Genomic DNA, 20,053 nt, shown 5'->3' on the forward strand with positions numbered 1-20,053 from the left:
TTATCTCTCATTGAATTATAAGTATTTTCCTTACATGCTCTACCATTCTTCCCTCCAATATTATGTTATCTTCATAGAATGAAGTTTTGTTATTTTATTTGTTGCTAGATATTTTACTTTATGTGTTAGGTACTCAAAATAGAATATATTGGTTGAGTGTTTCTCATGGAGGCAAAGTTTAAGGAAAGAGAAAGGGAGAGAAATTTAGATGTTATAAATGTGTGAATAATTTCAATAGTTTTATATGTTTTCTAAGAATACATAGTAAAGAATGAATATCATGGGGCTAAAAAGATATTACAACAGATAAGACATTGGCCTTGCTAATGGCCAACCTGAGTTCAGTCCCTGGCATCCTATATGGTTCCCCAAGCCCACCAGGAGTGATTCCTTCCTGAGTGCAGAGTCAAGAGTAAACCCTGAGCACCACTGTGTGTGCTCCATAAAAAAAAGAGTACCTTCACTAATATGTCTAAAAATGATATTCAACTAATAAACTAAAAAATCCCGAGTATTGGTACTCCTTAAATCCTAGGCCTAAAATCTTAAGAGACTATAGGCAACATGCTACCACACCAGCCTAAGGTATAATTGCAGTCTAATTGATTTCTTGGTCACCCCAAGAAAGGCATGCTGTAGAATCTCTGGCTATATGCAATGGAAGCTTTATATTATTTTTTGATACTGAGAGGTGATGGGTTCAGAATATATTGCTGGCCTGGACTAGGGTATCATAGCGTCAATAAATAATTGCTGAATTATAAAGAACATCTGAATTTAAGTGATACAGTTTCAGTATATTTATTTGAATAAACTTAGGTTATAGCAAAATGTTCCAAGCTCTGGAGGAAAAGAATAAATTTGTTAAATCCCTATTTGGTATACACCTATCACAGTTTCTCTCAGTATAGTTTTCACTTATATACCAAGGGTCATGGAGGCCTCAGTCACTACTGATGAGCTGTGTCCTAACCCACTTCTACTTTCGAGGTAAATTCAGTTTAGCAAAAGTCATCGAGCAAAGAAATCTAGCTACACAGTAAAAGCATTCATAGTTGTGAGTTAAGTTTCTTACTCAATATTATTACAGATTAACACCATAGTTAAGACATTGTATAAAAATATTGACACTCAAGTGACATGATGGATTTGTATTCATAGACACATCCAAAAGAGAAATGACATTCATAGCTCAATAAGTTATTATGCCTTGATTTGTAATCATTTTGATACTGACTTATATTATTTCAGAGACATTTTTAGCCCATTTCTGTCTCTATACCTTATTTATCTCTATTTTCTTTAACTTCTGTCAACTCTACTATCATCTCCCAAATCTCATTATCAATTACCCTTGATATCATCTTCCTCCCCAAGCAGAGCTGCCTAATATAGTCCCCTAATTTCCTTTCACGTGCTTTGATGCTTTTAGTTAACAGATTCAGAGAACATAATGGTAGCAGTATATAATAAGCTAAGCATTATGAGTCGAAAATACTCACTGATTTTTCTTTTCCAATTTCTAGATAGAAGAGCGAGCAGAATTTTTGAATAAGTCTGTTCAGAAAAGGTAAATATGGTCTATTGCTCAATTGAATCATCAGTCATTCCATACATGGAAATATTCTTTCATGCATACGTTTATTTATTTCCTTAGCAGTGGTATCAAGTCAACTCATCAAGCAGCTGTTGTCTCCAAGATTGACAGCCGACTTGAGCAGTACACCAGTGCAATTGAGGTAAGAGATAGCCTCAGAGTTATAGTCAAACAGATGATTACAAAATATTTAGGACAGTAGTCAAGTCCAGTAACCACAATAATATATTAAAATATTGGACCAGCCCATGATATGAAGCTTATTAGCACAAAGAGTGATGAGTTCAGTTAGAGAAATAACTACACCAACTATCATGACAATGGTAGTGAGTGAGAGAAATTGAATGCTTATCTCAAAGTCAGGCAGAGGGTGGGGGGAAAAATAAGATGAGGGTATTGGTGGTAGGAATGTTGCACTGGTGAAGGGGAGGAGTACATTTTTAAGACTAAAACCCAACTACAAACATATTTGTAACCATGATGCTTAAATAAATATATTAATTAAAAATAATTGTAAAAATTTTAAAAAGCTACCACCACAAAAATAAAAATAAAAAAGCAGAAGATGGAAAAGAAACAAAATAAATGAACATATTATGGAAACAATTTTCAACATAAATGAGCAGACAAAGATGGAAAAAACAAAACAGAAAAGATATAATATTTATAGTGTTTTGTTATACTTTGAACACACTATAGAAAACAATAATCAAGATATATTACAGAGAAACTTTTAAAAAATGGCTTACTACTTTCTGTCTAGGTATTCTGAATGAAGACATTGTTTTACTGACTAAGTTTATTGGCACTTAACTGTATTATACATGTGTTCATAGGTGTATATCTAATACTTTAATTCCTTATGAAACTTGTTCCTAGTTTAAAACTGTTCCTGTGGTTTAGTTTCCATATAATCTGGGTTAATCCTCATTTGTTTATAGAATCTTATATTATGAGATGAAATTAGTAATATATGTGAATATAAAAATGATAGAAAGCATGAACTCAATTATTGGTAGTTTCAAGCTATACTTATACTTGTAAGACCATCATTTTATGCTTCTGTCAATTCCAGTTTTTTCCCAATCCAATTGTTCAACTTTGTTTGAAAATAATGTTTATTCCCAACTACCAAGCACAAAAAAAGGTAGGATGCTTCTGATCAAAATGTGGTCCTGTTTCTCCCTTATATAGACTTTCATCAATAGCTTTTTGCAGTCTATCACAAAATACCTGCTGTAAAATAATTGGATCAATTACAATCAATAAAATTTATTTTATTTTCCTCCTCTCTCCTTTGTACTGCAAAGTAGAGATACTTATAATACAATTCGCAAACAAACCAGAGCATAAAAGAATGTGAGAACTCTAGCTGATATAACAAATTAATAATCAAACCCAAACATTCAGAAGGTGACTTTTACAAAAGATGTCACATTGCAGAAGGGTTTTTTCTATGAATTGATCACAGATCTAATAAGTTCACAAGGACAAGACTGTGGCTTTGAGACTTTATAAAGTTTGCAGAAATGTTTATGCTCAGGGCACTGAATGTGTCACTCTCCCTGGCCAATCACTTTGACCAACCCACAGGTCACAATGTAGAGGACCAGGAGATAAATGGCAAGATTCAGGCCATACCCACTCTGCTGCTGGAAAAGTATCTCCAATGCACTCTTTTCTTCCTGACATCCCTTTTTTGCTTCTTCCCAGTCTACTCTCCGTGCTGTGGTGTCTCATCTTTCAGTCTCTCAGCCTGATTTTGCCACAATCCGCCTCTCCTGCTACTTCTGCATGGATAGTGTTTGCTTCTTTTCACCTCATCACTTCCAAGTCTTCTAGATCTGGTACTTGCACAGAATAACCTTTGTTTCTCCAAACCAAGCAATCCTTTCTCATGATGAGCTCTCTAGGCAGGCTTTATGGCATTACACCTCATCTTTCATCTTTCATGCACTGATTGCAATGTGAAATAAACACTTCTGTAGCTAATGACTATCTTTTCTTCTTTATTAAAATTAATCCTCCTGATGAAAAGCAGATCACACACACACAAAGCAAATGATCCTGAGAATCTCTGTATTCTCAGAGCCTACCATGGTGCCCTGACACAGTAGACACTTAACAAGTACACATTGAAGACATACTTGGGATTTCACCTTCACACTAAATGATGCCCCCACTTAAAAGGCAATTTCACTTTTTAAAATACTCTGTAATCTAGATCTGAGAGAGTGTTGTGAGGTCTATGTGTCATCAGATTATAGTTTTACATCAGAGGTTAGGACTAATTTGGGGGGAAGTGATTTACATAGTGGATTTTCTTCAAGTGATAATGTTGAGTTAGATAGGCTCACATGATGAGAACAAACTTACCAACACCAATTTTAAAAATAATTTATGCACTTCAGGGGACAAAATCTGCCAAACCTACAAAGCCAGCAGCCTCAGATCTTCCCGTTCCTGCCGAAGGAGTTCGTAATATCAAGAGCATGTGGGAAAAAGGAAATGTGTTCTCATCCCCTTCTGCCTCAGGCACACCCAACAAGGTAAACATACAGTTTTTCTCTTTTAATCTTGGAGTCTGGAATTTTTTAATTAGCACTGGTTTAATAATAAAAAACATTATATTATTAAAATGTTAAGTATTAAATTTTAATATAAAGTATTAAAATATAAAATGATGAGGGTATGTTTTTAGTTTTTTCTGGGCATGTCACTAATTTATAAGACTATAACAATTATTGTACTCATCACTAAAAATACCTCATCCTCCCAAGCACCCTAATTAACCCTCCAGTAACCTCCATTGTTTTCAGAGTTTCAGGGTTAGTTTTGGTTTTTAACCAGTTTATTTTCTTTAGTGATTACCATTCCAAGTACAAATGTATCATACAGAAATGATCTTTCACCATTATACAATTTTGGGGTTTTGCTTAGGAGCCAAACTGGTAGTGCTCAGGAATCACTCCTGGCAGTGCTTGGGAGGACCCTATGGCGTGCCAGGGATTGAACCCTGTTGGCCACATGCCAGGCAACTGTCTTATTGCTTACCCACCTACCCACTGTCTTATTGCTCCGACCCCTCATTACATTTCTTAGCACATACATTTCATCTACCATCCATTGTGCCCCAAATGACACCATTTCATCTGTTTTAATGGCAGATTTAATCATTGTTGATATGTACTGAATTGAGTCCATATGTTGGCTATTGTGAATAATGCTGCTGTACATTGGGGTACAAACATTCTTTCAAATTAGTGCATTCAACTATGCCATCGTTAGAAAAAAAAATGAAGTCATAAAATTTGCCTAAACATGGATGGATATGGAGACTATTATGTTGAGTGAAATAAGTCAGAGGGAAAGAGATAAACACAGAATAGTCTCACTCATGTGTGATATTTAAGAAAAATAAAAGACAATATAATAATATTAATACCCAGAGACAATAGAGATGAGGGCCAGATGGGCCAGCCCATGATATGAAGCTTACCACAAAGAGTGATAAGTGCTGTTAGAGAAATAGCTACACTAACAACTACCATGACAATGATAGAGGAATACAATGCCTGTCTCGAAGACAGGCAGGGGGTGGGGGAAAGAGGGAAATGGAGGATAATGGTGGTGGAAAAGTTGCACTGTTGAAGGGGTGTGTGCATTTTATGGGTGAAACCCAATTGCGAACATGTTTGTAAACTTGGTACTTAAATTATATGAAAAAAATTTAAAAATAAATTAGTGCATTATATTTTGAAGCTTAGGTACCATGGTTACAAAAAGTGTAAATTTTTATATCCTTGATGGATAGAAAGTAACTGCACTTTGCCACTATCATAGTCCCTTGGACCCTGCCACCACTGTCCCCACATTTTCTCTCGTCTGTCTCATCACTCCTCCTCCACTCTCCCCCACTGCTTGTTAATCTCAATTCTGCAGTCCAAGCCTAGGATTTGTTCTCTTTCCATTTCTACTCCCTTGTTTTGGATCTCGATATAAAGGGTATAATTTATAATGTGTCCTACAATGATTTTAAATGGCAAGCTCTAGAGAATGTATTCATGAGGTTAAACGGGGTTCTGTTCTCTGGATATAGTTTTCTAAATAAAAATTTCTAAAATTAAGCATCACTTGTAGGAATTAGGATAGCAGAAGCGCGGGAAAGAAAAATTAAATAACACACCTTAAACCAGGGTCCGGAGCAGTGGCTCAGTGGTAGGGCATTTGTCTTGCATGCACTAACATAGGATGAACCAAGGTTCGAACCCCCGGTGTCCCATATGGTTCTCCAAGCCAGGAGCGATATCTGAGTGCATAGCCAGGAGTAACCCCTGAGCATCATTGGCTGTGGCCCAAAAAAACAAAAACAAAAACAAAACAAAATACCTCACACCAGTGAGAATGGCCTGCTTCAAATAACCTGGAAACATCCAGTGCAGGTGGGAATAAGGAGCTGTCATTTATCAACTGTCATTCAATTTATTAGATAACTAAACTGTTGTTTAATAAGCAGTATGAAAACTTCTCAAAAAGTTAAAAGTTTCCATATGACTCAGTAATTCCCATCTTTGGCATCTATCCCAAGAGTTTGAAAACTAATTCTAAAAGTATGTGCACACCTATCTATGTTCATTGCAGTACTTTTTACAATACCACAAAACTGAATACAATCAGAGCCCAACAACAGGCGAGTGGATAAAGAGGTGGTGATTTGAATACAAATATATATTTAGCTATATGCAAAGATAAAATCTTCCACCTTTTGTGGAACCGGGGGGAAACCATATTCATTGAAATGAATCAGAAGAAGAATAAATACCAGTGCGATCACTCATATATGGTGTATAGAGAAAAAAAGTTAAGTAGCAAACAGTGGCTTGTAAAAACAAACCCTGAGACACTCTGGTGATGGGTGTGATATAAGCAACACTATATGCTTAAAACAATTAATATTCTTACTATTAAAAGTCATGGTACTTGGGGCCGGAGAGATAGCATGGAGGTAAGGTGTTTGCCCTTCATGCAGGAGATTATCGGTTCGAATCCCGGTGCCCCATATGGTCCCCCGTGCCTGCCAGGAGCAATTTCTGAGCATGGAGCCAGGAATAACCCCTGAGCACTGCCGGGTGTGACCCAAAAACAAAAACAAAAACAAAACAAAAAAAAAGTCATGGTACTTACATTTAAAATACACAAAAAAGAAAATCCAATAATATCATTTTAAAAAATGAAGTTTAAGTTTTTTCTAAACATTAAATGTAATGATTAATATGTAAATTGGGGCTATCAAAAATAACAATAGTGTCTTGAGATGGTTTTGATGATTTCTTTCCATATAGTCATTTTTCTTTAATCATATTGACCCAATAGGAAACTGCAGGCCTGAAGGTGGGTGTTTCCAGCCGTATCAATGAATGGCTCACTAAAACTCCAGATGGAAATAAGTCACCTGCTCCCAAACCTTCTGTAAGTAACTTTGTATTCTTTTGAATATCTCTGATTTCTCAGCTTCTTTTTTTTTTTTTTTTTTTTTGGTTTTTGGGCCACACCCTGTGACGCTCAGGGGTTACTCCTGGCTATGCGCTCAGAAGTTGCTCCTGGCTTCTTGGGGGACCATATGGGACGCGGGGGGATCGAACTGCGGTCCATCCTAGGCTAGCGCAGGCAAGGCAGGCACCTTACCTCCAGCGCCACCGCCCGGCCCCGAAACATTTTTTTTTTTTTATTTAAACACCTTGATTACATACATGATTGTGTTTGGGTTTCAGTCATGTAAAGAACACCACCCATCACCAGTGCAACATTCCCATCACCAATGTCCCAAGTCTCCCTCCTCCCCGCCCGACCCCCGCCTGTACTCTAAACAGGCTCTCCATTTCCCTCATACATTCTCATTATTAGGACAGTTCAAAATGTAGTTATTTCTCTAACTAAACTCATCACTCTTTGTGGTGAGCTTCCTGAGGTGAGCTGGAACTTCCAGCTCTTTTCTCTTTTGTGTCTGAAAATTATTATTGCAAGAATGTCTTTCATTTTTCTTAAAACCCATAGATGAGTGAGACCATTCTGCGTTTTTCTCTCTCTCTCTGACTTATTTCACTCAGCATAATAGATTCTGTGTACATCCATGTATAGGAAAATTTCATGACTTCATCTCTCCTGACAGCTGCATAATATTCCATTGTGTATATGTACCACAGTTTCTTTAGCCTTCTGTAAGTAACTTTGTATTCTTTTGAATATCTCTGATTTCTCAGCTTCTAAAAAAAAAAAGTAAAACAACAATCAGTCCACTTATCCCAGAAAGATGGTCTTCAACTCTTTGATCTCACTCCTGAGCAACCAATAAAGATTGGGATTCAGAGAGAACAATCTGGAAAACTCAACCCAAGAATCCTGGGTAAAATGGAACCAAATTATTTCTTTTTCACTCTGAGAGCAGCAGTGAGTTAGAACTTTGGGCAAGTTCAAATTTGCATTCAGAAGTGGTCTATTTCAGCTCAGCTTCTAGTATATAATTCTTACCACAAATGTGAAAAATGAAAATGTTAAATTATTTTGGCCACAACTCTTTTAAGAACAAAAAATAGAAGCTGTGAATACTAGTCATGAATGTAATTTTTGGAAATCTAAAGTTTTCTTTTTAAGTGTAGTCACACTTATCTTACTAGAAAATATTGTCAATCTTTTCTTTAACTATCTATGATAATTACCTTGCCCATATCACTTATATTAGCTCCTTCCTCTGTGTTGGTAAATGTTCTCTGTTAACTCCTTAGGAGCTCCATCCCCCCCACCCCCCCAATGTGTGGGACTAGAGTCTGAATTCACAGAACCTCTCCACTTTAGAGGTAGAAGAATAACTCTCCCCATTCAAATCTATGCCACTGAGCATTTAACTGCATCCATTGGTTCCCTAGTTAATCTCCAAAAGCAGTAGAGATTTTCCAATCTAAAAAAAAGCACAGAGGGCTGGAGCAGTAGTACAGCAGATAGGATGTTTGCCTTGCAAGTGACTGACTTGGGTTCAGTCTCAATATCCCATATGGTCCTCCGAGCCCCACCAGGATTAACACCTGAGCACAGATTCAGAAGTAAATCTGAGCACTCAAGATATGGCTGGGAAAAAAAAGAAAGAAAATAGAGGAAATAAGATGAAAACTTTCTCTACCTTTCTTAGATATGACTTCTTAAAATCTCTTAATATTTACCCCCAGATTCTCTGTAACAATTCTTTGCTGGTATGACTCCTAAAAAAACAAACAAGCAAACAAAAAACAAAAAACAAAAAAAACCAACCTACACTGGAAAGCACTTATATATTAGAGATGGGATGGGGGGGGCATATTTTCCCCTTTCCCAATAGATTCAGGAGAGGGGAATATCAAAAAGGAAACTGTTGAGAAGAGTAATCACACCCAAAAGGTATGTGCTTTGGGATGTCACAAGCTTCCCAGGCACCCAAGTTGATCTCAAAAGTAAAAATTTATTTCTTTTTTTTTCTTCCACACCCAGTGACACTCGGGTTACTCCTGGCTATGCGCTCAGAAATCACTTTTGGCTTGGGGGATCAAACTATGGTCTGTCCTAAGTTAGCATATGTAAGGCAGACGCCCTACCACTTGCACCACCACTTCGGCCTCAGAAATTCATTTCTTAAAAGGTCATCTATGTAACTTTGGTAGTTATATAAACTACTCATTCTGATAACTAGAATGAGGACCTCTGAAAACCTACTAAGAACCTAAGGACCTACTCCCTGAAAACATACAAACATACATACTTAGCAACTTCATGGATTGACTGAAGAACTCTCAAGGGAGCAAGGAAAGAGAGTGAGAGACATGTACATTGCTCTTTTGCTTGAGAAGATCATTTTTTTTTACATTCTTCTGATTCTCAATCTTTTTCATTTTCATATCTGGTTATATTCGACCACTGATCGCAGATTTCACTTATATTTTATCAATACTTGAATTGATAAGCGATGTCATCCTCATGGGAGAGTTAAAGGATTAAATCCAACAATAGAAAAGATTCCGTTGAGTTATTATTACAATAGATACAGCTGTGTTCTCATTTGCTGAGTAACCAGAAGCTGCCTTAAAAACAAGAGGCCAAATTGGAAGAATGAAGAAATTAAGGAAACATCGCTTGCTTTGCCCATTATTTAGGAAGTGATTTTTAGTCTATCAAACAGAGAGGATGAAGAGAAAAAGGAAAGAATAATGTACCAACTAGAACGGATTGTAATGATCTTCTCCTTGTGGCCCTGAGTTTTGTAAACTAGCATTGGCTTTGTCCAATGAAGGTGAGATTTGGGTGGGGGGAGTGAAAGCTCATTAATGTAATAAATAAAAGGTTGGTTTGAGGGAAGTCAGTAAGAAAGTTTAAGCTTAGTGCACATTTCTGGGATAGGAAACCCACCCTTGTCGAAGAAGGAACAGCAGTTCCCCTTAGGAGAGGACATGAGCTGAATCCAGTCAAACAGGAAAAATCCCAGATACTGAAATCTCAGCAGTAAAGAGATGAACTTTCTTCAGTAGGCAAATGGTTAGCTAGATCCTGCAAATGCTGAGAACATGACTTGAAGAAATGTAAAGAACAGAAAACTAACTTAGAAAAACTGAATCTTGGGGCTGGAGCAGTGGCGCAGAGCATTAAGGCAGCTGTCTTGCTAGCACTAGCCTAGGATGGACTGAGGTTTGATCCCCCGGTGTCCCATATGGTCCCCCAAGCCAGGAGCAATTTCTGAGTACAGAGCCAGGAGTAACCCCTGAGCATCACCGGGTGTGGCCCCCTCAAAAAAAAAGAAAGAAAGAAAGAAAGAAAAAGTGGATCTTGTCCAAGGATCCTCGCCCTGGAGGCCTGAATCTATGATTTGTGTTGTAATGTGTCCCCTAAGATGTACTTTCTTTTGCTTGAAGTGATCACGGACACACAGTTGAGATGTGAAAGCATGGCCCCTTAGATTTGTTGTTTGCCTTTCTCATTTTTTTTTCTTTTTGGTTTTTGGGTCTCACCCTGCAGTGCTCAGGGGTTACTCCTGGCTCTGCATTCAGAAATTGCTTCTGGCAGGCACAGGGGACCATATGGAATGCCGGGATTTGAACCACTGTCTGTCCTAGGTTGGCTGTGTACAAGGCAAACGACCTACCACTATCTCTCCTGTGCTCTCTCCAGCCCCAGACTTTTTCTTTTCTTACACCAAGCTTCTGGAGGCATTTGTGTTCCTACTCTGGCCTTTGACTTTGACATTCATGGTCAAAGTGACTAACCCTGAACCCAGGATGTCAGAGGAGTCCTAAATCCTAAAGTAAATAAGAGCACCCTCTTTACCCTCTTACATTTCCCCACATTTACACAAGTTATTTCTGACTTGGGAGCCTTGATAATAATGACTAAAGGGGAATGTTTTATTTGTGTATGCAGCTGTTTAGATTGTGTCTTTAAGGAATAATCATAGCAGTAGCACCATGGGTAGGGCACCCAGGTTCAATTTCTGGCATCCCATATGGTTGGTCTCCTGAGCACTGCCAGGAGTAATCCTTAATCATTACCAAGTGTAGCCCAAACTGTTCTCACCAAAAAAATCTTCATCATCATCATCATCATCATCATCATCATCATGAGAGGAATTTTTTTACCAAAGAAAAAATAAAAGAGAAATTATTAGAATAGTGTGTTCTATCTGGTCTAAAATTCACCTAAAGGACAATCATAGCAAATTGGATAATAATTTTCACCTACCAGAAAATTTAAAGTACTCAGAATAATTTAGCCAATCAGTCTGATTTTGGGATCTCTGAAAGGCAACTTATCTGAAAATAAACATCTATCTACATCTACTGCAATTTGGGGTTAGTGTATACAGGATTTTCAGTATAACTGTAACAATTCAATTTTGAGTATGTCTGTTTTACTTGGCTTGTCTGTTCAGATACAAACCTTTTTGTCAGAAGCCCATGTTATACTTAACAATTAAAATGCTAATTTGTCTTTCCTTTTTGTTTTCAAAAAATACCAACAATGTCTTTCTCAGCTGTATTCTCTTCTTCATTCTTTGATCTCTGGGTGATTGGAACCTGCTTCTCCTGTCTTCATTCCTCCCTCTTCTTCCGGAGTGGGTCTTTCTGTAAAATATAGTCTGGTCAGGTAACTTCATTTATATTCCCTTTTTGATTTAAAATGCCAATTTAGCACTGGAATGTTAATATTTTCTTTAAAGGGGCTCCTTAAACTCTTTAAGTGATCTGGAGAGATTCACAGCAGGATTTAAGTAAAACAGAACATTCATGTGAAAGAAAAATATTTGTCTTATATAAATCAAATAAATAAAGTAATAATAGTCCTTTTCTAGACTATCCATTAACATGTTCCTAATTATAGTTTCCAAAAATTTTAAAACAGTCTTCCAGACAATTTGGCAGCTTCTCCTCACATTGGCAAATGTAATGGAATTCTTCAAAAACAATCTGATTTGTTGCTGATTCGTTCCAAGTTAAATAGGTGTAACTCTCTAATAGACTATTAGGATTCAGGCCACAATGGAAATTCAGAAATACAGGAATATTGAAGCAAATCTGAAATGCTTCACATGGTAGTATTTAACCAGAGCATTTTCAGCATTGACATGTCAATATTCTATCAAATATATGTTCATTTAGTCTGGTGGCCATGAATTAAATCATTACTATTCACTTAGTCTCACTAATGAGAGATACATTTGCCAAAATAAACATTACTATTTTTGTAAAACACATTTATTTCTGCAAATTACCTTGTGCCAAGAACTAACATAAGCAAATGCTGAAAGAAAAGTAAATGGAAAAAAAAATTGTTGGAACCCTTCTCAAACCCAAATTAATTATGAGGTAGTAAATAATCAAAGCTATATAACTGTTATTGATTCTGCTTGGCTATTTTTTTTCCAAGATATCCACAGGTTCTCACATAGGTCATCAACTGTCCCTTTCTTTTATGATCAGTGGGTGGTATGTTTACTTTTGTGGGCCCAGGTTTACTGGTAAACTTCTGAATTATCCACTTGCTCAGAGGGAAAAACAAGACCTCTTAGTTCAAGGAAAGTGCAATTAGAAGAGTGTCCTTGTTTGAGCTGCCTGGAAACGGCATAATTTAAACTAGAAATGGGAGTGAAGTAATAAGTGTATTCCACCAGAGAACACTGGAGGGATGAGATGGGGAAACCAAACAGTGAAGAGTGCCATTAGTAGCCACCACAGAACTGTAATAACTTAATCCTCTAGGGAAAGTTCTAGAAGCTCCATATTGGGGTCTGCTCGAGAGTCCTGCATTCAATCTCATCTCATGAGGATGGATCTGAGGACTGCAGCTAGGCATGCATGTCTGTACCCCTAGCCACAATCCCCACCCTGAAGTGGACAAAGGACCTTGAGAACTCGAGAAATGTCTTTGGGAAAGAAATGTAGTATCACCTTTTGGAAAATAGGTTGCTGTGCCTAAGATTGTAGGACCAGGGAACCATGGGCCAGGCGCAGACGAAAGTAATCTGGAGAAGGGGTGATGCTTAGCCATTCAAAAGGAAATTATTGAGCATTTACCTATATCTTCTGTTTCCTGAAAGAGCAAACATAGAAAGATAAAAATAGGTAACATGTGCCTTTTCAAGAGTTGAATGATTAAGTTGTGAAACTAAATGTTTAAGTTTTGTTTTCATTAATTGGCAAACATGGGGACAGAGATAGATAGTACAACATGTTGGTAAGGTGCTTGCTTTGCATACACCCAACCCAAAACAACATACATTGCTCTGATCCCTGCCAGGAGTGATCCCTAAGAATTAAGAGTAAACCATGAGTATACACAGGTATGGCCTAAAAATCCAAAAATAATAAAAAGTAAAACTCAGAGAGCAAGAGAAACAAAATATCATAAATTATATAAAACTTGCTAAAAAAAAAACAAAACAAAAAAAATAAAAAACAACACCTTGCTGAAATGACAAATCACTGGTAAAGGACAGAACCTCAATGTTAGATGGTTCTTGCCCTTCTCACATAACTCCTGGTCCGGTTAAAAATAATGGCTGATGAAAGCTTTGGCTTCATCCATTTCAGATCACTAAGACAAAGAATATTGAAGAAATTGATTCAGACAAATCACCAAGCAGAGGTGATGCTGGTTTATTTAGACCTGGTCAGAAAATATAAATGCCACCTATGTATATATAATTATTTTCCTGTTCTCTCATATTAGGATTTGCGGCCAGGAGATGTATCTGGCAAGAGGAACCTCTGGGAAAAACAGTCTGTGGATAAGGTCACTTCTCCCACAAAGGTAATCTACTTGAAGGATCTGTATGTCATAGGTTCTTCTCAGCTTCCTCTGCAATGCATGTCAGAGCCCAGTGAGAAATACTTAGGACTCAGAGAGCCTTTTCTGGAAGACCATCAATGTCTCATGACCTGTGCAGAGGTTTGGAAAAGGTCCATCCATCATGTAACATAGTCTAACCCTGGAAGAGATTTTTCCAACAGGACACTCTCTGGACACTCTCCAGCATGTGGACATTGACAGCAAGCAGAAGGCTGTAGGGAATAGCCAGGATCTACATTTGCTTACAAGGTGCAGGTTTATACCTCCATCACTTAAAAATCACCTATGGAAAGGGCTAACTCTATGAATTACTCTAAAGTAATATGACAAGCCAACAGAAGAGCATTTAAGGTTGCCAGGACGAAGTGTTCAAAGGATTTAAATATTACATAAAACTAACTAACCTAAAAAAAAAACCTCAAGGCTAAAAGGCTGAGTGCTGGGTTTTGTCATTTTGGAGGCAAGGGGTCTTCTGTTCTTAAAGGAAACTTAGGAAAACATAAATGATGTTCAGGCCAAAGGAAGTCCAGGGTGTACCAGGTACTCTTACAACTTCTCACTGTAGCTCTTCCCCAATTTCAGTTAATGCATTCGATCTTCTTTTGTACTAGAGGGAAATCTTAAAGAAAGACAACAGGGATCAAGAAAAGGTCAGTTTATGAACTCTAGGGAAAGAAGCATTTAAACAAATTCAGGTCAGAAGAATATTCCCAAAGGCAACTAGAGATCACTAGAGCTCACTGAAGTGAGATTGACCCTCTTTCTAATTTTCTCTGTGCTCTTAAGTCTAGTGCAGCCCCAGAAGAAGTTACTTTATGTTCTCTCATGGTAGGATTCCAATAAAACCCACTAGGCCAGCATTTAAATAGACTTAATAACTCTAATTTTCTAATTTATTGTTAAATATATACATAGTGCCTAATAATTATTACAAGCCAAAACACTTGGTCAGTTCCTACTATATATAAGGTTCTACCTTCTTAACCTATGTAAATTCATGTCACCCTCCAGCCAATAATTAAAGTAAGCATTATATTTACTCTCATTGATGGCTAAGAACATTGAGATGGACATAATTAACTTTCCTGAAGTTACATAGCAAATAAGTAGCAGAATCTGGCCTGAAACTCAGGACAAACTCATTCTTTTCTTTTTTTTTTTTTTTTATTACTAATAATTTTTATTTTGACCAAACTTAAACCATTATCCTGGCTTTATTTTGAGGCTTGCATATTCCATTGAGAATTTATATTCAAAGAGGAAGGTTTTTTTTTGTTTTTTTTTTTGTTTGTTTGTTTGTTTTGTTTTTGGTTTTTTGAGCCACACCCGGCGGTGCTCAGGAGTCACTCCTGGCTATCTGCTCAGAAATAGCTCCTGGCAGGCACAGGGGACCATATGGGACACCGGGATTCGAACCAACCACCTTTGGTCCTGGATCAGCTGCTTGCAAGGCAAACGCCGCTATGCTATCTCTCCGGGCCCTCAAAGATGAAGTTTTAAAGTACCCTTTAAAAGTTCTCTCCTGGTAAACGAAGTAGGAGATTGTTTTTAGTTGTTTTGTTCTTCAAAGAATGAACTATTTTCATCCTAAGCCATTAGGACCTTTGCCCCTGTATGTGGGTTTCTGGCCTTTCAAAAACAATCCAGATATATACATAGTCTTCTGAGGAGTGTCTTCACAGATGTAATGGAATCCCTGTAAATAACATTCCTGAGCTGGAGATCTGAGATATGGAATATATTTTATTTTTTATAGTTTAGGTAACCTAGTTACAATAGTGTTAACATATAATCTACTGCGTCTTCCCCATCTCCAATGTGCTTAAGACTCTCCATGAACTCTCCATGAAGAAATTATTCGGGGCCGGAGAGATAACATGGAGGTAGAGGGTTTACCTTGCATGTAGATAGACGGTGATTCGAATCCCGGCATCCCTTATGGTTCCCCGAGCTGCCAGGAACGATTTCTGAGCGTAGAGCCAGGAGTAGCCCCTGAGCGCCACCGGGTGTCACCCAAAGACAAAACAAAAAAAATCAATTTAGGGGCCAGAGAGATAGCATGGAGGTAAGGCGTTTGCCTTTCATGAAGAAGGACGGTAGTTCTAATCCCGGCATCACATATAGTCCCCTGTGCCTGCCAGGGGCGATTTCTGAGCATAGAGCCAGAGCGCTGCCAGTTGTGACTCGAGGGGAAAAAAAAACGGCTTTCAAGAGATTATTAGGATAATCTCTAATATTATCTTTATCTATTGGAATACATGCCTCATCTGGAATGGTAGGACTCCTAGAATTCTACTCACATGGAAAGGTTGTGTGTAATTTCTGTCCTTCTGGTAGACTGTTGAATTAAAATATAAAATATAAAGAGATCCACTCTAGGCAGCATGTTTCTAACCCCTCGGGAGGATGATTCTGATGAAGGGTAGTAGCAGCAGAGAAATAATTCACAAGTAATCAGTTAAAGTTTCATCAGAGTCAGCTTAGCTTTTATTCCATGGCCCTGCGCCATGAGTCATGGGTCTCTCTCTGTCTCTATTTCTCTCTCCCTCTCTCTCTTTCTCTTTCTCTCTCCTGCTTCTCTGCTATGCTTTTCTTGCTGCCTCTCCTCTCTGCCTCTTTCTGCTTTCTTTTTGCCTCCCCCACCCCACAGTCAGCCTCTTTTATTCTTTATTCAAAACAGACTGTTCCATCCCAGCTGTGGGTGGGTCTGATCATCCAGGTGGGATTAACATCTCAAAAGAAGAGGTTAGGGAAACAGAAAGTTGGGAGAAAAGATTCCTTACAGTAGAGTTAAGAAAAAAACAAAACCTTTCACTCGTGTTTCAAAAGTAGTAAATGGTGAAAGAGATGCAGAAAAAAAAAATGGTATAAAGGGAAATTACATTATTTGAACAGAATGCCAACAAGAATCTTTTCATAAATATACAATCATATTATAATTCTTCCCTCCTAACACAAGTATCCAGCTACAATACCATGATATGCCAATTTAAAACTGTCTTATTGAAGCCAGAGCAGTAATACAATGATAAGGGTCTTGCCTAACGCATAGCTAATCCTTGTTCTATTCTCAGCATCTCATACGCTCCCCTAAACCCCTCCAGTAGTGATTCCTTTGTGAAGACTGAAAAGTAACCCCTGATATTTCTGGGTGTTTCCCCAAAATTAAAAATTAGAGGGCCTGGAGAGATAGCACAGCGGCGTTTGCCTTGCAAGCAGCCAATCCAGGACCAAAGGTGGTTGGTTCAAATCCCGGTGTCCCATATGGTCCCCCGTGCCTGCCAGGAACTATTTCTGAGCAGACAGCCAGGAGTAACCCCTGAGCACCGCTGGGTGTGGCCCCCCCAAAAAAAATTAGAAAAAAACTGTCTTCTTTTAGGGACCAGGGAGATAGTACCATGTGTAGGGAGGGCACTTGCCTTGCATATGATTCCCCCATTAGAACCCCATTCCTGAGTATAGAACCAGGTGTAAAGCCCTGAGAATCACTGAGGAAAGTTTAAAAAAACTGTCTTCTCTTCACAGGTTTGAGACTGTTCAAGATGGAACCCAAAAGCCACTCAACATGCTGAACCAGCTCAGCTGAAGAGGGCTCATTTGCTCTGTTTTATATTTATGTTGATTTACTAATTGGGTTCATTTCCTTTTATTTTATTTCTTATTATCCCGATAAACCCATGTATATTATCACTATATTTAATAATCACAGTCTAGAGATGTTCATGGTAAAAAAAAAAAAAAAGTACTGCCTTTGCACAGGAGCCTGTTTTTAAAGAAACCCATGCTGTGAAATAGAGATTCTTCTACTGATCCTCTTAACTCTGGGTCTGGATAATGATACCAACCATGTGGAAAGTTATTGTAAGCAAATTCAAGTCAAAATTGCCTGAGGAAATGTGTGCAGTAACCAGAAAAAATGAGTGATGGGGGATTTATTTGAAATACTGAAGGGCTTGTTGTTCCTGCACTTTAGAGAATAAAGCATGGAAGAAATGATCTTATGAGGCAATTGTAACACTTTCTCAAAGTAACCCAACTCAGCTTTGGCATACTGCGGTAATGATTCTTTTCCCTTAAAATGTACTGTTAAGGTATTACTTTTTTCATGCAAATGAATATCTAAATTGGAGTATGATGTAGTGGACAGTGGTACTGATCTCTGTAGGTTTATTGCTTTGTGGATTTCTTTGATAGCGATAGGGCACCACATTTTAGATGGCCTGATCATGTATGTATGTGCATACACGTATACAGACACTCTAATGGTAGAAGCCTTTTTTGTGTGTTATAGATTATTATATTTAGCAGTATGTCCTTGTAACTAGTCAATATCACAGCTTTTTAAAAATTAAAAGTCACAATGCTATATTCATATCTCATCTTTGCCAACAGAGACATCGCAGACTAGGTATCAATATTTCAATGTCCAATAACTTGTAAAAAAAAAAAAGGGAAAAAAGGGAAATTGGAAGTGTGGAAAAGGTTGGCATTTTCTATAAAACATCATATTTAGTTTATAATTTAAAAGCAATCTTTAAGTCCAGTGTAAACTTTCCAAATATACCATCTGGCTCAGACTCAAAGCTTGCTCACAACTTTATTCTGTGCAATTAAGTTCACCATAAGTTGCCCTGAATGGTATACAAAATCTTTCCCTTCTCTCAACTTTAAAGACAAGAATGTTAATGAATGAGAAGATTGTATATATTGGCATACCATGTATGGGTATACAAAAAACAACTTTGGCTCATCTGAAAGCAGAAAGAAAAATGAGAAAAGCACAGTATCTTATGACAGTACTTTCAGCCTTAGTATACTGAAATGTATTTAAAAGTTTTGCCTTATGAGTGTTAGTACTTATCATAAGGGGATCATGTGTTGAACTTTTAACACACATGCACATATGAGCTTCACTAGTTTTAATTTTTAGCCCCAAGCCTTTTAATTCGCCACTTTTTACACATATTTTATATCAATTTTATTTTTCTCAAAAGTATTCATTTATGCATCCCAATAGATGATAAAAGAGTTGGCAATGTGTTCTGGCAACAGAGGTATACCTATAATGTAAGTAAATTTATTTATACCTCTACTGATTGAACCAAAATTGTTGTCATCTCAATTTTCCTACCACACTGAGATAGTACCCCAAAGAACTATTTTTTGAAACTAAAGAGTTCCCTGGAAGAACAGGCCAGGGCAATGCTGTCTAGGTAGTTATTACCACCCTCCAAATACTATTTTCTTTGTGAGTCAGTACAACGTAGTCAAAGTCTAGCTTTTAGCATATCTAGGTCAAAGGAAGGAAAGCAACCAAGATAACACAAGTCATTCAACTTTGACATGAGTCTACTAATGACCAAGAACTCACTGATAAATACTGACATTACTGCCCATCACAGAGGCCTAAGGCAAGAGGACAATGTCTTCTTGTATTTTTGAACAAGTGCTTCTCCTGAACTATTATTTTTTTCTAGAATGTCTAAAGTTGACAAAAGAATATATTAGTTCTTACTTTTACTCCAAGGTTGGATGGAATATGTTTGAGTGTAGAATCACCTTCCATTTGGATTTCATCCTTTGAAAACAAAAATCCATGTTTACATGTTTGGTTACAATTCTCTGTTCTCTTTGAGAAGTCAAACTGCAGTGTGACTAGCATGTTCTGTGAATCTGCCATGCCTAAGAATTTTGTAACACTTGATATTTTCACTGATAAATGATTGCCGCATTAAATAGATATTGTGAAAAATGGCATCCACAATAAATGGAATTCCTTCAACTGTGTGGAATTGCTTGTTTTGTGTTATTGATAAAGAGAGTTCTAGCTGTTGTAAAAAGATGGTATAGCGGGCCCGGAGAGATAGCACAGCAGCGTTTGCCTTGCAAGCAGCCAATCCAGGACCAAAGGTGGTTGGTTCGAATCCCGGTGTCCCATATGGTCCCCCGAGCCTGCCAGGAGCTATTTCTGAGCAGACAGTCAGGAGTAACCCCTGAGCACCGCAGGGTGTGGCCCAAAAATCAAAAAAAAAAAAAAAAAAAGATGGTATAGCAAAATAAATGTATATCACATAAAGTATTGGTTTCACCCTTCAC

General features: G+C 37.6%; 1 protein-coding gene across 2 annotated transcripts in view; it reads left to right on the forward strand.

Moving 5' to 3' along the window:
* Positions 1–19,739, forward strand: part of CALD1 (caldesmon 1) — a 110,171-nt gene extending 90,432 nt beyond the window's left edge. For both annotated transcript variants that reach the window (XM_049774430.1, XM_049774437.1), the window contains 6 exons: positions 1,527–1,570; positions 1,658–1,739; positions 4,009–4,146; positions 6,971–7,066; positions 13,838–13,918; positions 17,483–19,739. In XM_049774430.1, coding sequence (XP_049630387.1) covers positions 1,527–1,570; positions 1,658–1,739; positions 4,009–4,146; positions 6,971–7,066; positions 13,838–13,918; positions 17,483–17,488 — 447 coding nt within the window. In that variant the 3' untranslated portion in view covers positions 17,489–19,739. The remainder of the gene's footprint in view (positions 1–1,526; positions 1,571–1,657; positions 1,740–4,008; positions 4,147–6,970; positions 7,067–13,837; positions 13,919–17,482) is intronic.
* The last annotated feature ends 314 nt before the right edge of the window (positions 19,740–20,053 follow it).

Source organism: Suncus etruscus, chromosome 1, assembly GCF_024139225.1.
Source record: "Suncus etruscus isolate mSunEtr1 chromosome 1, mSunEtr1.pri.cur, whole genome shotgun sequence".
Classification (NCBI taxonomy): domain Eukaryota; kingdom Metazoa; phylum Chordata; class Mammalia; order Eulipotyphla; family Soricidae; genus Suncus; species Suncus etruscus.